At 31.4% G+C, this 17243-nt stretch overlaps 1 protein-coding gene and 1 pseudogene across 1 annotated transcript; one reads left to right on the forward strand and one right to left on the reverse strand.

Moving 5' to 3' along the window:
- Nucleotides 1–3932: 3932 nt before the first annotated feature.
- Nucleotides 3933–4594, reverse strand: LOC124844332 (oleosin Ara h 11.0101-like). Its single transcript, XM_047321246.2, has one exon. The coding sequence runs from the start codon at nt 4555–4557 to the stop codon at nt 4099–4101; it is 459 nt and encodes a 152-aa protein (XP_047177202.2). The 5' UTR covers nt 4558–4594; the 3' UTR covers nt 3933–4098.
- Nucleotides 4595–8699: 4105 nt separating this feature from the next.
- Nucleotides 8700–10378, forward strand: LOC124844335 (UDP-glycosyltransferase 79A6 pseudogene; annotated as a pseudogene).
- Nucleotides 10379–17243: the final 6865 nt, after the last annotated feature.

Genomic DNA, 17243 nt, shown 5'->3' on the forward strand with positions numbered 1-17243 from the left:
CATTTTCAATTCATGATTCAAATTTAGTAAATTTACAGTTTGTTTCGACTATATATGCTCACATTTTCAATTCATGATTCAAATTTAGTAAATTTATAGTATATATGCTCACATTTTCAATTCATGATTCAAATTCAGTAAATTTAAATTCAGTAAATTTACTGTTTGTTTGGACTATATATGCTGTGAATACAACGTTTAATTTCGTGACTGAGATTCTGCAATTTTAGTTAGAAAAGCAACTTGGAAAATTCAGTTCCTGCAAAATAATGTATCTTGATTTAGCCTATGATTATCCCGTCTCTTATCATTTCGTCACATATTGGATAAGTATGTCATACGTCTCTTACATCATTTATGTGTATTTCTCGTTAAAAGCATTTCTATCTCCTTTTTATGACGTCTCTTACACCACAAACTATATTTCATTGAACCTATTCTCCCATTTTATGTACCAACAATCTCTTTAGTTATACATATTGTTTCACTTGGCTATTCCAACAATACAAGGATTTCCCAACAAACACTTAGAATTTGTATTTTTAAGAAAATAGGAATAAAGAAAATGGGAGTTTTTTCTACACAACAGGTTTTCTTCCTGCATTGTTTTGACATTAATCCCGACCCCGACTCCAATATAATATAAAGTATACTATAAAGATAGATAGTTTAATATAATATAAAGATATATACCCGCTATAGATAATTTAATATAAGGATATATTTTCAAGCTATACATTTTTATAATCTCATTAAAAAATTAGTCACCATGATTCAAAATAGTTGTTTTAATTCTATCAAAATAAATCAAATTTGTTTTTCAAAATGGGTCATGAGAATGGTTACACTAGTGCAGAAAGGGCCTTTAGACGTATGTTATTTTGGCCTTTTGACATCCGATCTGCACCCGACGTCTATGTGGGTGATGTTAGTCAGACGTCTGTTGTGCCAAGCCGGACGTCTATATAGACGTCTGTTCTGACAGGAACGGACGTCTATAGAGACGTCCATTTTTGTCAGAACAGACGTCTATATAGATGTCTGGTTGTGCAAGAACAAACGTCTATATGGCTGAACGGGTTGTTTAGGGTTACGGGGTTTGGACGTCGGTTTGTGCACTGCCAGACGTCTATAGACGTCCGTCAGTGCACTAACCGACGTCTACTGGGCGTTTTTTTTTTTCAAAATGAATTTATTTTTGCATTAAAACCACACCTGAAAAGCAGAAAATTGTCCCAGAACAATATATAGTATAGTATATTTGCGTTTCATATAAAGAAAGTTCTACTTAATGTACAAAATAATCCAATACCAAAACTATAAATATATAAACTTATAAAACTAAAACTAATCAATGTTCAACAACAAATAAAATTGTTCCTAACTCCATCTTTGCAGAAGATAAGCTGTCCACTCATGTCTTATTTGCCTAATCGTTTCCTCTGGTATAGGAGATGTTAACTTGAAGCGCTGCAAAATTGAAGAAAGATTCATTATGGTTTCATATATGTTTAAAGCTGAATTTGATTTGTAATGTCTTCAAGGTATGCATCATTACCTCATTCCAATCATCTGTAATTACAGCTCGAATGATGGTCTTAATCCAGTACATGACATAGAAGCCACATTCCCATGAATCCTGCTGCTGGTTACACTAAAATGATGCACTAAATCGTCAATAATTTAGATCATTCAATAACATACATAATGAATTATAACTATAAATGACAATCAACCTTTGGATATAAAATTTGAACTAGTTGACCTCGAGATTTACCAATAACTCTGTACAGATTAAAAACACAAAGTAAAATTGTCATAACTATATTGCAAGAGTTAATGCGTTCAACCACCCCGAAACACCCTTATCATATTCTTCATTGATGCGACGTTCATTCATCCAGCTTCGATCCATTCTATATTCGTGAAATCATCAGTTTAAGTTTTTAACTCTCACAAGGTTAGGCCCTACCCATTCAAAAAAATTAATTTTCATAATTTGCTAAGACACGTGCATTGAAGTCTACATGATAAATTTGATAAAATTTCGGCAGCATTTCGCATTGGTCTCCGACATACACGAAATGAGAGTAGTCAACGATAACCACAATCAAATATGCATCCGGAGAACAACACAAATACTAAACCGAAAGTTTATCAATCTTAACCATATACTTCAACTCACATGTTATTGCAAATTATGAAAATTAATTTTCTCAAACTGTCCAATTGGACAATTCAAAATTTAACACAAACGATTAAAAGATTAATCGTTTGTGTTAAATTTCAAACGAGAACTAAGGGTCACTCAATGACTTGATACTTATAATCTAACATGAAAACTATAATAACACAACTAATACATGCATATTCAAAAGCCAATAACACATGCAGACTTTAAAGTCAAAAACATGCATACGCAAAACCCTATAAAAAATTTATTAACGAAGAAACTAACCTGAAGAGCAGATTTTCGAAATGAAAATGGAGGGAAATGGAGGAGTGCACGACCTAAAACGTAGGCCAAAAAACGCTGCCCAAGAACACGCAACAAACTGCACCAAAACGCACCGAAAAACGATTTTTAATCGGTCCAAATGAAAAATATTTCATCACTGAACAATTTAATCGGAATAAAAGTAAGATTAAATGGTGCAAATTAGATAAAAGCAATCTGGAAATGCAAGGCGCAGAGGGAAAACGCGAGGAAGACGATGAACAATGAGCGTAACTCCTCGCGGGTTCGCGTTTTGGTATATATGCCCTTAGACGTCCGTTGCTGGGGGGCCCCGACGTCTATACTACTATAGACGTCGGGACTGTCACTAATATGACGTCTTCTGGTTTTAAATATTGAATTTCGCGGGAGATTTTAAAAGTCTGTTAGACGGGGCCGGACGTCTATAATATTATAGACGTCCGACCCCCTCCAGAACGGACATCTATACTACTATAGACGTCGGGACAGTCACTAATATGACGTCTTCTGGTTTTAAATATTGAATTTCGCGGGAGATTTTAAAAGTCTGTTAGAGGAGGCCGGACGTCTATAATATTATAGACGTCCGGCCCCCTCCAGAACGGACGTCTAAAAGGCTGACAGGGTAGTTGAAGAGTTAATTGCGTTCAGCCTTTTAGACGTCCGTCCTGGAGGGGGCCGGACGTCTATAATATTATAGACGTCCGGCCCCCTCTAACGGACGTCTAAAAGGCTGAAACAATCAACTTTTCAACTTCCCCTTCAGCCTTTTAAACGACCATTAGAGGGGGTCGGACGTCTATAATATTATAGACGTCTGACCCCCTATAGAACGGACGTCTAAGCAGTTGACAGGGTAGTTGAAGAGTTAATGCGTTCAACCACCCCGTCAGCCTATTAGACGTCCGTCCTCGGGGGGCCGGATGTCCGGCCACCTTTAACGGACGTTTAAAAGGCTGAACCAATCAACTCTTCAACTCCCCCGTCAGCCTATTAGACGTCCGACCCCCTCCAGAACGGACGTCTAAAAGGCTGACGGGGAAGTTGAAGAGTTGATTGCTTCAGCCTTTTAAATGTCCGTTAGAGGGGCCAGACGTCTATAATATTATAGACGTTGGGGCCCCTCCAGAACGGACGTCTACACACTCACTTATTTACATTTATGTCACCGGTCAATTATTTACGTTGGAGTTTTGGTAAACCGACGTCTATTGGGTGACGTTAAAGGCCAATTCTGCACTAGTGTTAAAAACAATTTTAAAGCTAAAGAAAGTATATATATATATATATATATATATATATATATATATATATATATATATATATATATATATAAGTGTAAGAAAAAATAAGAAAAGGAAAAGTAAATGTAAATTGCTCTTGATATATATAAAGAGTAGAGAAGAACAAGCGGCAAGCAGAATCATAAAATTGGATATTAACTTTAAAAAAATGCAACAGACAAATAGATTTTCTTAATTCACTGAAAACACAATAACAAAAGTGATGATGAGAAAACTCAAATTAATCGATGAGTACATAGGAAAAAACTACATTTAACTTTGTTCATTCATTTATTAATAAGTCTGAGCTCCACCACTGATTTGTTCATTAATTCATTAATAAGTCTGAGCTCCACCACTGATTTGCTGGGTTAGTCCATAGTCCTTGATCTCTCGTACTTTGTTCAAGAGCATGTGACGAGCACTGTCCAATCGATCAGCACCAGATGTGTGCTTCCCAGTCACATATCCATATATCCATGCCAACACAGTGATAGCCATCACACCAAACCCACCTGAGACCAAGAATCCAAGGTTCAGGAGGGCAACTGCGATGACTGCAGGAACCAAAACAGGACTGAAAATGACAAATAGTGGAGTAACAACTGTAAGAGAAATGACTGTGCCGGTCAAGATTAAGGCAGCAAGGACAAGGAAGGAGCCACCGGTGGTGACAGCTGTGGCTGCCTTAGCCACCTGGGTGCAAAGGGTTTGTTGGTGTGGATCATCACGGTAGCGAAAGCAAAAGGATGGTTGTGCAGATTGTGATTGTTGGTGGTAGGAAAAGTCAGCCATGGTGGTGAAAAATGAGAGAAAAAGGGTTAGGAGCCAATGTGGTGGAGTTTGATGTGCAGGAAATGATTATATATAGAGGATAGAGTAAGTGGAGGGTTGGGTGGCAGGACCTAAAGGAATGGTGTGACACTTGTTGAAGAGCTTTTCATGCATGGCTTGCATGTAAAACCTATGTGTTCCTTTTATGACACGTTAGGTCTTTGTATGTATTTTTGTTTCTGGCATAGTTTCGGATTTGATAAGAATCCAAGGTCTGTGCAACGGTGTTATACTATACTTAGGTGGCTTTTGTTTTTGTAACTCTAGTGAAAAGGAACGGTATTGAAATGACTTGTTATATCAAGATAAAAGGTTCTACTTTATGTAACAATTATATCTACACTGTAACTAAGTTATATAATATATAGAGTAATGTGCTTCATGCCGGCATCATAACCCCCTAATTCAGTAAAGATTCGATAGGGTATTTGAATCTAAACTCCATTGGCATATATTTGGGCGTTTTTTTCACGTATTTTCATAATTTTTTTTTTCTGCACCTCTGTATATTTAATTTTTTTTTCATTTTCAATATATAATTAAGAAATGTTTCTAAACTAGTATTTTATCTGCACAAGATTTTAAAAGTTGTCTATTTTATCATATTAGTTTGAGATTATAAAATATGGTTACAATTTAATATAAGAATTCTATTTTGTTTAAGATTGAGTTAATAAAAATTAAGAATTCTAATTCAATTTTAAATGAAATATTAATTAGACAATATAGAAAAATATTAATAATAGACTCCTTGAAAAAGATGAAAAATACATAAATTATTAAATAGATAATATAAAACTAAAAAAATACACCACATAAAAAAATGTAAACAAAATATAAAAAGTTAGAGGATGAAAAAAATATATAAATAGTAAATGATCTAAAACTACAAAACATTGGACTTGTTTAATGAAATCATCATGTGTTAACACAATTTTATATTTCAAACTCTTATTTATAATGTTTTCCTTAAAATAAAATATTATAAATCGTATCAATAGTTTCATAATTGATTTTGTTTGAAAATACAATTAGGTTGAGTAAATTGAAAAATGATATATCTTTTAATATTTAATTTATGTTTAGTTTATTAATAATGTCATTATTCATTTATTTATTTAATTTTCTATATCATATTTTATTTATTACTATTATTATATTATTGAATATTATTACATATTATAATATAATTAAGAATGTTGAAATCTTTTTAACTCTTCAACTTTCAATTCTTTTTCTCATTTTAAATACAAACTTTTTTAAATGTTAGAAATATGTAAAAATGGTTAAGAGGCATTAAAATAGTTTATTTAAAACGGATAATCAGTAGTTTTTTTTTTAATTTTAAATTCAAATTTTGTTACTTATTTTTTATAAGTTTTAAGAATTTAAAACTTTATTACCATAAATCTTTAATTTTAAATTTGACACTATAAATCTTAATTTTTTTAAAAAAGAAGATTGAAAATAAAATGCTAATTATTTTTATATCTTTAAAATTTGGAAGAGTTGTCCAAGCTAGTCTCCAGCTAGTTGTGTTTCCGAACTAAACTAATTGGACAACTTCAAACTATATTAAGATAGTCGGGTTTCACAAAGAGCTACTTGAACTTCCTAGTTAATGTCTTAGATTAGCTTGGTTCTCCAATTGGTTGATCGAATTTCCTACCGAGCTCTTCAGTATTTATTGGTTGTTCGGGCTCTTTGTGGAATTTTACACCGAGCTATCAAAGCACTCTCGAAACTCTATCTACGATTTCTTTTCTTTCTCAAGATTGTTCAGATGTCTGGTTGACCTATCAAACATGGTCACCTTGCTGAGTTTCAATCTCTACTCAACTGCTTATTCGAGTTGTATAATGTCGACCTTTTCTAAAAGTCCTGAAATTTTATTAGCACCTTCATCTATTCGCATTAATTATCATAATTTGTCTTTTTAATAAGTTATAACAAAGTTTCATTTACTATTTTTTGTTGGAAGTTCCATATCGACTAGAGTTAAGACAAAATTATAATATATAAATAAGATGTAAACCTTATTTTACAAGCCGGCTTAATACTTTTATCATCTCTTGGACTCTCTTTTCATTTGCTACTTTTTTTTCAATACTTTTATCATCTCTTGGACTCTCTTTTCATTTGCTACTTTTTTTTCATTCGATATTCAGACCAACAAAACTCTATACCACTTTATTAAAATAAAACACTACACACACTCCTCGACAGATACACTGTAATTTTGTGTACGACTTCATTGATCGTGAAAATGCTATTAAATAGCCATTATAGACCTTGGCCGATTATATCAGTACAAAATAACAACCGAAACATAATAACACAGCCATTGACCATGCTATAACAATAACCACTGAATAAAAACAGAAAATACCAAACAGCCAATGGAACTGCTACAGTTAAAACCGAAAAATATAAAATGAAGCAAAAAATAAAAGCCATATGTAATACAACAAATCCGCAACACAGAAAATAAAAACATCACTCCAAATTACAATAGTACACTTTATAATTTAAGTTTATCTTACAAGTTATAAAAAGTGATGAAACAAAACCCTAGATCAATAAAAATCAAAACTTTAAGGTCTTAAACCTCAATGGTGAAAAACAACAATACAAAATCAATGACTTCCATGTGATGCAAAGAAAAAACCATAAAAACTTACCAAAGTTTAGAAGATAAATGGAAGAAGAGAAGACGAAAATTATTTGTATTACGAAACCTAAAAACTTGTTTGAGTGAGTGAAGGAGAAGGAACTTTTACTTTTCCGATTTTATCACGTGGAACAGCTTAATGAAGTGTATAATAAGAAAAACTAATACTTGTTATATATCTTATTAAGCCCGACATTCTAAGTAGCTATTTAATAGGAAAAAAAAATACCCTTGTTACCTCTCTTATTTAATATATTCAAAAATGGATGTACACCTCCAAGAAAAAAATTTACATGGTCCTTATGTGTAAGTTAAATTTAGGCATTTTAGTTACTAAGTAATTAATTTCAAATCATTAATTAAATTTATTATTTAAAAGGTTTTATTAGCAATTGATGAATATTTATTTAATGAATAATACTGTTGTTTGATTATGTTGATTATGTTATTGTACAATAACATGTCTTCGAACTTGAAAAAGTATACTAAGGAGATGTGTGATAGTCACAAAATAATGAGATATTTATATAATTAAATATGTTGTAAAAGATTAATGATTTCTTTTTTTTAGTGTATGAATGTCTGATGGAAGGTAAATCCACTCCATCTTCAAACTTACAATTGATTTCTCTTAAAGTATTACTTTGCATTAAACTTATTTTGTAGTAAGATAATGAAATCCATATATCTATTATTCTTCCTAATAAAATTAACTTGATAAAATATGCATTTATTTTTATATTGATTTTACTTTTAATTAAATTCGAATTTTCTAAAAGAAAGCTTTTATTTTTAATTTTATATATCATAGTTTGAAACAGAAAAAAAAATGTTAGTTTTGTTATTTGTAATGTTCGTATTGTCAAGTGATTAGAGTAAAGCTAATGAGCTCACCACACGTGTGGTCAACAATGGTGATAGGATAGCATGAAGCTCAGTTTTGAAAACTCGTGAACTCTTTTTCAGTCACTCATAAGTATAACAAAAGTGTAAAGTGCAACTCTCTTACAAAATAGAAAAGAGGAATGGTATAATAACTTACTTTTATTAAAAAAGAAGAGAATAAAAAGTAAATATAAAAAAAAGAAGAGAATAAAAAGTAAATATGATATCAAATGAATATAAAAGTTTAGATGTGTTAAATAATCAATTTTTCTTGCAAAATACTTCTCTAAAAAATTAATACATTCACAATAAAACAAGTATTTAATAATTATATTATAATAATAATGAATTAAACTAATTTCTCATTTTTAAATAATTAAATTGTTAATACAGTATTGTTATTCTTATTACAGCAATCCTCAAATATGTAGTTCTTCCATTCTTAATCTCAACTGGTAAGAAGAGAAAATGTTGAATTCTAGAGATAGAAAGGTCGGCAAGTGGAAAGGAAAGTGGTGGAAATGGTGGTTGCGGATGAGGAACGATTGCAGAAATATTAGAATCAAATTAATGTTCAACTACCGACAGCGGTGGATCCTCCAACCCAACCATAGCAATGTCACCAATCATGCATATATAAGTAACAACTATCACCTCATCAAACAACTCAGTATCAGTGAAAAACACACAATATATACAAACATGTCTACTCAATGTCACGACCACCTTCATGTTGTTATGTTCCCATTTCTTGCATTTGGTCACATTAACCCTTTTGTTCAGTTATCCAACAAGTTGTTCTCTCATGGTGTTCGTATCACCTTCTTGTCAGCTGAGTCCAACATTTCCAGAATCAGATCAACCCTTAATCTCAATCCAGCCATCAATATTATCTCACTGCAGTACCCAAATGGGGTAAGCAGTACTGCTGATTTGCCTCCTCACTTGGCTGCAAATCTTGTACATGCCATCGACCTTACTCAGCCTCGGGTGAAGTCTCTTCTGTTGGAACTCAAACCCCATTATGTTTTCTTCGACTTTGCACAACACTGGCTCCCAAAAATCGCTTCTGAACTCGGCATCAAATCCGTTCGTTTCTGTACCTTCTCTGCCATTTCTGATTCGTACATTACTGTGCCTTCCAGATTCTCCAATGTCGAGGGAAGAAACATAACTTTTGAGGATCTTAAAAGCCCTCCACCTGGGTATCCTCAAAACTCCGATGTTTCCCTCAAGGCCTTTGAGGCCATGGACTTCATGTTCCTCTTTAACAGGTTTGGTGAGAACCTCACTGGTTATGAGCGAGTCATGCAAGGCCTTGGTGAGTGTTCGTTCATAGTGTTTAAAACTTGCAAGGAGATAGAAGGACCTTATTTAGAGTATATAGAAAAGCAATTTAGAAAACCAGTTTTGCTATCTGGTCCACTTGTCCCTGAGCCATCAAGGGATGTGCTTGAGGAAAGGTGGTCCAAATGGTTAGACACTTTCCCCGCCAAATCTGTCATATTATGCTCATTTGGTAGTGAGGCTTTTCTGAATGATGATCAGATCAAAGAACTAGCCAGTGGATTGGAACTCAGCGGCTTACCTTTCATTTTGGTTCTAAATTTCCCATCTGATCTTTCTGCTGAATCTGAGTTGAAGAGAACACTGCCAAAAGGGTTCTTGGAAAGAGTGAAGAATAGGGGAGTGGTGCACACTGGTTGGTTTCAGCAGCAACTTGTGCTGAAACACTCTAGTGTTGGCTGCCATGTATGTCATGCAGGGTTTAGTTCTGTGATAGAAGCTATGGTGAATGAGTGTCAACTTGTGCTGTTGCCTTTAAAGGGTGATCAGTTTTTCAACTCCAAGCTTGTTGCGAAGGATTTGGAGGCAGGAGTAGAAGTAAATAGGAGGGAAGCAGATGGGTACTTTAACAAAGAGGATGTACTAAAGGCATTGAAAACTTTAATGTTGAAAGACGACAAAGAGCCGGGGAAACACATAAGAGAAAACCACATGAAATGGGGCAAGTTTTTATCTGATAAGGACGTTCAGTTCATCACAGATCTGGTTGCCCAGTTGAAGTCTATGGCTTAATCAGGTCTCTTCCAAGGGAAAATAAAGACTACCAAGACTGAAAACAATCATTTGAAATCCTCAGATTTTCATGTATCCACTCAAATATCTCTATGTTATTGTTATGGTTTTGCTTTTCCTATGTAATACTAACGTACAAAAATCTTTTTACACTAGATAAAAAAGTTAATTTGACAATGTTAAAAAAACATTCGTTTGACACTACTTTTAATAATATAATAATATATATTATGAGTTTAAATTAAAAAATAATATAATTATAATTAAATTATTATTATTTTATTGTGTCAAAACGTAATTTGTCGTTTTGCCTATGTCAAAGTATCACCTCTCACAAAAAGAGGTTTTTATACTTATTCTAGAATGAAAAATGTTTTTTAGCAATTTTTTTCACAATTTTTTTACAACAATATATGTAGTAGTTTGTGATTGGTCTGTTTTAAATATACGAAACAATAAAATAATGACACATAGTCTGTTGTCAAAAAAATTGTTAAAATTCCATGATCCTTCTGTAATCCTATTACTGATACAATGTCTGTAATCCTATTACTGATACAATGTCAAGTCACAAAAAGCTAACGTAATAATGATCAATATTAACTTTATAAATAAAAGGACAATGATACTTTGACAACATTTTTTTGACAATATTTTAGCAATGTCTACGTGTCATTCTGTGATTGGTCCAAAATTATTTCATAATCAATAATAATAATCATAAACATCAATATAGACCAATCACAGAATCACACGTAGACAATATTAAAATGTTGTCAAAAAAATGTTGTCAAAGTATCATTATCCTAAATAAAAATACCTATTAAAGGTCGGTTACTTCCATCCTGACATCGTATCTTCTTCAACGTCGGACTTCTGACCACTCATATCCTTGTCGTGAACTTTTAATAATTGACTTTTTCGCAGTTATTAGACTTCGGCCTATCAATCAACAAACGTTTTATGCATATTAGACATTGGACAACCAACGAACAAACTTTATATGCTTTGAAAAATCTAGAAAATTGAGTCTGAAGGTGAAAAACTGAACCCTTTAGAAGTACAAATGTAGAAAATAGATGTCTAAATTATTTAAAACATTGAATGATTCTACAAGTCCAAGTCATATGCTCTAGAAAAAAATAAAAAACAAAGTGTAAACCAAATTTTTCAATCACGCTTTCCTTTTCAAATGAACTAATTGCTTCGTTCACGAGTGCAAAGAAAAGTAAATGTGATTGGTTTTCATACATTGTAATGTGCTGGTTGGTTAATAAATGTGAATTTTAGTTTTGCTATTGTACATTGTGTCTTATATGTGTCAATGGTTAAGCTTGTCTTTCTTTATTATGGTTTTTATGTTAGGCAAACTTTTTAGAGAGATTTTTGGACATTTTATTTTTATTCAATTTTTAAAATATTTCTAGTATGAAATGATAGTCGAGTAGTGAGTAAAACTTAGTTCTCATTTGAGATTTAACACAAATGATTAAAAGCTTAATCATTTGTGTTAAATCTCAAATTGTCTTATGAGACAGTTTGGAAAAATTATTTTTCATAATTTGTGTGTGTTGAAGTTTATGGATAAATTTGTTAAATTTTTTGTTAAGATCATTTTATGTTGTTCTCCAAATGTATATTTGATTGTGATCATGAGTAATCACTTTCATTTTATGTATTTTGGACACCAATACAAAATGCTATTGAAAATTTATCATGTTAGACTTCTTTATATACATTAATTTAGCAAATTATCAATTTTTTTTAAATAGGTAGAGTCTAACATTGTGATGAGAGCTAACAATTTGATATTGATGGAGTTTCTTACGAATATAATATGGATTGAACCTGGATGAATGACTAACTGATATATAGAAAAGCCTCTTCGATATCTTTAAAATATCATTGCATCACTTTTCTTATTCGGTTCTATGTCTAACCAATATAGAAAATGTTATATTTTATTACCATTTTGTTACTGTCCAACTTTCTATAACGGTCTAGCAACTTTTTATATTGATCTAGTTTTAATCGATATAAAAAGTCTTATGATATTTATAGATATGCCACTGTGCTATTTTTTAATATTGGATGAATTATAACTAGTATAAAAAAAGATAATAAAAGGTATTTTTTGCACTAGTGTACTTTTGAATTTTTTATCACGATTTGGAAAACTGGTGACCAATATGGATAGAGAAATATTACTCTGTATCACTATTTTTAGGTGATAATAAGTACCTATAATAACGTAATAATTAAATATATATTGAGTTTATGATTTTAGGATATTAATTTTTAAAGAAAAATTAAGAATGACAATGCATTAGATTGACTATGAATAATGTTTGTGTTACTCGTTCGTAATAGAAAATTTGACCTATTATAACCTTATCGTCATATATCGGTTTAAAAAATATTTATAAGTATTTTAAAATTTGTAAGTATTTATAATCATTCATGTATATTTTTAAAAAATAATATATATTTTAAAAATAAAATCTAAAAATATTATAAAAATTATAATTTTAATTTTTTATAAATAATAAATATCTACAAATATATATAATATGATACTTACATCTTACCTCTTTATTTATAAAGGATATTCAATTCTTCAGTATCCATTACTAAAAAATGGTTGTTTAAAGTATGTAGTTATTATACCTAACGAATTTTATATGTAAATATCCATCATTGTGTGGATAGGTTTACTATCTAAAGAGAATGGTGTGGATAGAATGAAGGCCCCTCCATCTTAATAATTAAATAATAAATGACGTTCATGTGAGTAGGTTCCATCCTTTTGTTTTTGCAATCATTATTATAGAGTAGGTTGATGTACCTTGTGTTTTCCCCTTCTAATGTCTCCCACTCCTCCTTATCACACCCAACCCAAAACCAAACTTTCAACAACCACCAACAAAACCAGTTCAAACTCTTAAAATACTGTTTGATGTTTTAACGTACGGTGTTCTTCAATACCATGTTGTTAGGCCCTTGGATTTTGATAAGAGAGTTGCTTCCTACACCATCATCTACTGCTTTCTTTATCTCCCTATTCTTCTTTTACCTTTAGTAATATTTAATTATTGAAGTTAATTTTCACCATCATCCATCCATTTTATTAATAAAATATTAATGATCTTATATATGAATGCATCCCACACTTCACCACTTCCACACGAAACGTATCTCCACATTCGTAGAAGGATGTCTAGATTTTCCATATCTGTCCAGCTTTCCATGCTTTCTTTCCAACATTAACACAGTATAAAAACACATTTGCATATACCAATTCTCTTTTTCCCACCTATGAGACTCCCTTTTACCTACCACTACAATTTATATACTAATAAGGCTTCTACAGTACATCCTAATAAAATAAAAAGGCAACCTTCTTAAATACACACACTCTTGCACCTCACGTAGACTTTCCATGCACTCTCATCTTCTTTCTTCTCCCAATTAATGTTCACATAACAATAACTCCCTCACCAACCACAACATAACATCATCCAATTATCCAACTTACTTCTTTTCTTACTCTTCCCTTTGCATATGGTATACTGCATGACCCAATAAACTCTCCCCCATCCTTCTTCTCTTCAACCATTCAAATTTATAAGCCTACTAAAATCTAACCTATGCATTTTATGAACCCTTCTTCCATTCTCTCGACGCACACTCATACATACCTACACAACCACACTTTCTTTTCTATAGCCGTGGACCCCAACTCCATCACCTGCAACTAATAAATGTACAAAAATTAACAGACTAAATATAATTAAATTAATAACTTAAAAAATAAGAAAAGGAATCGGATGTCGACTCCATTAACGAATATTTATATCAGTTGAGGCCTTCGCGTACCAAAAATCATAGAGCACATATCATACAATTCAAAACACCGACAACACATATCATATAATCAATTACAACAGAAAAACAAAGAAGCATTAACCTCTTAGAAACCAAACATATCATACAATCAATTACAACAGAAGAACAAAGAAGCATTAACTTCTTAGAAACCAAACGAGAATGAGAGAAAGGGAGAGTGGGCTGGGACTGCAAAGAAATAACGAAAGGGAGAGGAGGGTTGCAGAGAAAGTGATAGAAACAAAGAAAGGGAAAAATGGGGATAGGGGGTTGCAGAGAAAGAGAGAAAGAAAAGGAAAGTGGGGGGTGGGGTTGCAGAGAAAAAGAGAAAGAAAGTGAAAATGAGAAATGGGGAAGGAATTAGAATTTTAACGTTAAAAGTTAAAAAGATAAATAGTAAATGTAAAAAAAAAAGGGTAATTTTAAAATAATTAAAAAATTAGGAAGGTGGAAAGAGTTATTTAGGGTGGTGAAGGAGGAACTCTCTTTTGATAACTACAGTTTTATCTACATTATCATTACCTTTTAGGGTGTTACTCCCTTCACCCCCACATGTCTCTTCCTCCACCTCCCCAATTTTCTAAAATGCCAATTATATCCTTCTAAAATGACAATTATATCCTCAAAAGTTAAAATTTTTTATTTTTATTATTTTAATATTTTAATTTATTTAAAACTTCTGATTTACTTCCCTCTGCACCTCTTCCTCTCTTCCATTTTCGTTTACCTTTCTCTCTTCCGTTAAGCTTCTTCTCCACCTATAACAAATTCATATTTTAACAAAATTATTACGTTTAAAAACTAACCATATATAACATTTAAAATTATAAATTTAAATATAAATTACTGTAAATAAAATAAACAAATAAAATAAAAACGAAACGTAAAAGGAACACTGCCTCTGGACAGATGACATCCTTCAACGGATGTCAACATCCGTTGAAGGCAAAACGGATGTCGACATCCGTTTTGCCTTAAACGGATGTCGACATCCGTTTTGCCTTCAACGGATGTTGACATCCGTTTTGCCTTCAACGGATGTTGACATCCGTTGAAGGATGTCATCCGTCCAGAGGCAGTGTTCCTTTTACGTTTCGTTTTTATTTTACTACGTTTTGCGGCTCATGCAAGGATTATAGGCTTGGATATTAAAAGGATTATTGGAAGTATGGGAAGGATTTAGGGTTTAGGATTATTGGAAGGATTATGACTACGTACCTGGAGAGGAACCACGACAAGGACACTACACCATAAACGCACTGCACCACGTACTGCACCGAGAACAAGAAGAAGATTGTTTGATAATTCTTTTCACGATCACCAAGCTTTGTAGAAAAATATTTTACTCATATAAGAAACTACGTAGGTTATCAGTGAAATATGTTATAAATGAATAAAATTAAAAAACAACAATTTTAAAAATAAAATTTTACTGAGGGGCAAAATAGTAAAAGAAAGGTGGAGGAAGGGGCAAAATAGTAAAGGGGAGGTGGAGGAAGAGATGTGTGGGGGTGGAGGGAGCAACACCCTACCTTTTATAGATATTAGTCATACTAAAAGCCCATATATTGTATTTTTGTATAAAACATTTACATGTATCAATTATTTTTTCACATATCGAAGCTGTTTCTCAATATCCAAATCCATCTTTTTTTTTTACACTACATTGTTACTAACTACACTCTATATTAGCGGAAAAATATTAAAATACTCATTGTACCACGTCAGTGTTGTAGCTGTGCCATCACTGTAGTACCTCCATTCTCCCTTGCTTCAATGTTAGAAATTTCTGACACCCTATCCAATGTTTTTTCATCCCAATCATTTCAGATTTTATTTTTCGGAATTAACTAAATTAATTTTGGAAACATATTTTCAGAAGACACTCATTCCTCCTATTTGGAAAAAGTGTTTCCTGAATTGATTTAATAATTTTTGTAAAATAAAATCCAAAATAATGAGATGCGAGACAAAATTTAATAGGATGTAAAAGAAAGTTCCTTTGAATGGAAGAGCTCTTGCTAAAAAAGACCCCCTTTTTGTTCCAAAAAGGTCATTATCAAAAATATTTAATGTGTTTTAGAATACTCATTTAATAAACCTTATAAATTTAAGCAAACTGTACAAAAATTATAGGGGTGTATTTAGAAGTTATGGGGCGTGCAAGAACACAAAATCTTATAATCCTTCTTCAAGTCTCTTTGCAAAAGACAGAAAAAAGGCATTTCTTTCTCCATATCAATATTTTCATCCGTCACCGAAATTAGGAAAGACAACGAGTCATAGTGTTTATCCGTTATCTAATCTATAACAAAAACATTTATCAATTATATGTATAAATGTCTATTTAAAAAATATCTAAAAATTTCATCAATTATTTATTTAAATACCTATTTAAAAAATATCTACAGTTATTTTAAAATTCACAAATATCCAATGATACTCACAAATATTTTAAAAAAACATATTTTATAAATTTTTAAAATAAAATTTAAATAAAATTATTAAAAACATATATAATATAAATTAAATTAAAATTATATTTAATACAATAAAATATAAAATAATTTTAATTTTAATTAGATTTAATTTAATAAAATATAAATTAAATTTTAATTTTAATTTTTTGTAAATAACAAATATTTATAAATACAAATAATATAATACTTATACCCGATTTATTTATAAACAAATATTAAAATATCTATTATTTCTTATTTATAATAAATATTCACAAATATCAATTATTTATCATAAATTTTATCTATAAATATTTACATAAACATATATATTTGTCATCGTCAGAGGAAATGATCAATTTGTCTTTATCTTACGTGCTTAGTAATTCTTCCTACACTAGTGCATCCCCTTTGCAAGTTCGTGAACCAGGTTCGATTTCTTGGGGTGATTTTCTCCTTTGCAAGTGTAATTCCTCTTACGAGAATTTTGTCAAAGTCAACAATTCAGAATACAACATTATATTTCATAATGTAAAATATATTGATATTTAACATTTCATAGTCTCGTAATTTGAAACATCTCCCAATTACAAAATTTGAAACTGAAACCGTAAATCCTAAATATTACACGGTAAAATTGGAATTTTCAGACCTACGGAGGTGCATAT

This window comes from Vigna umbellata, chromosome 8 (assembly GCF_029865625.1).
Source record: "Vigna umbellata cultivar VRB3 chromosome 8, Vumbellata_1.0, whole genome shotgun sequence".
NCBI classification, from domain to species: Eukaryota; Viridiplantae; Streptophyta; class Magnoliopsida; order Fabales; family Fabaceae; genus Vigna; species Vigna umbellata.

Bases quoted from the DNA above. Each gene is read 5' to 3' on its own strand.
- LOC124844332 (XM_047321246.2), bottom strand. From the start codon at position 4,557: ATGGCTGACTTTTCCTACCACCAACAATCACAATCTGCACAACCATCC.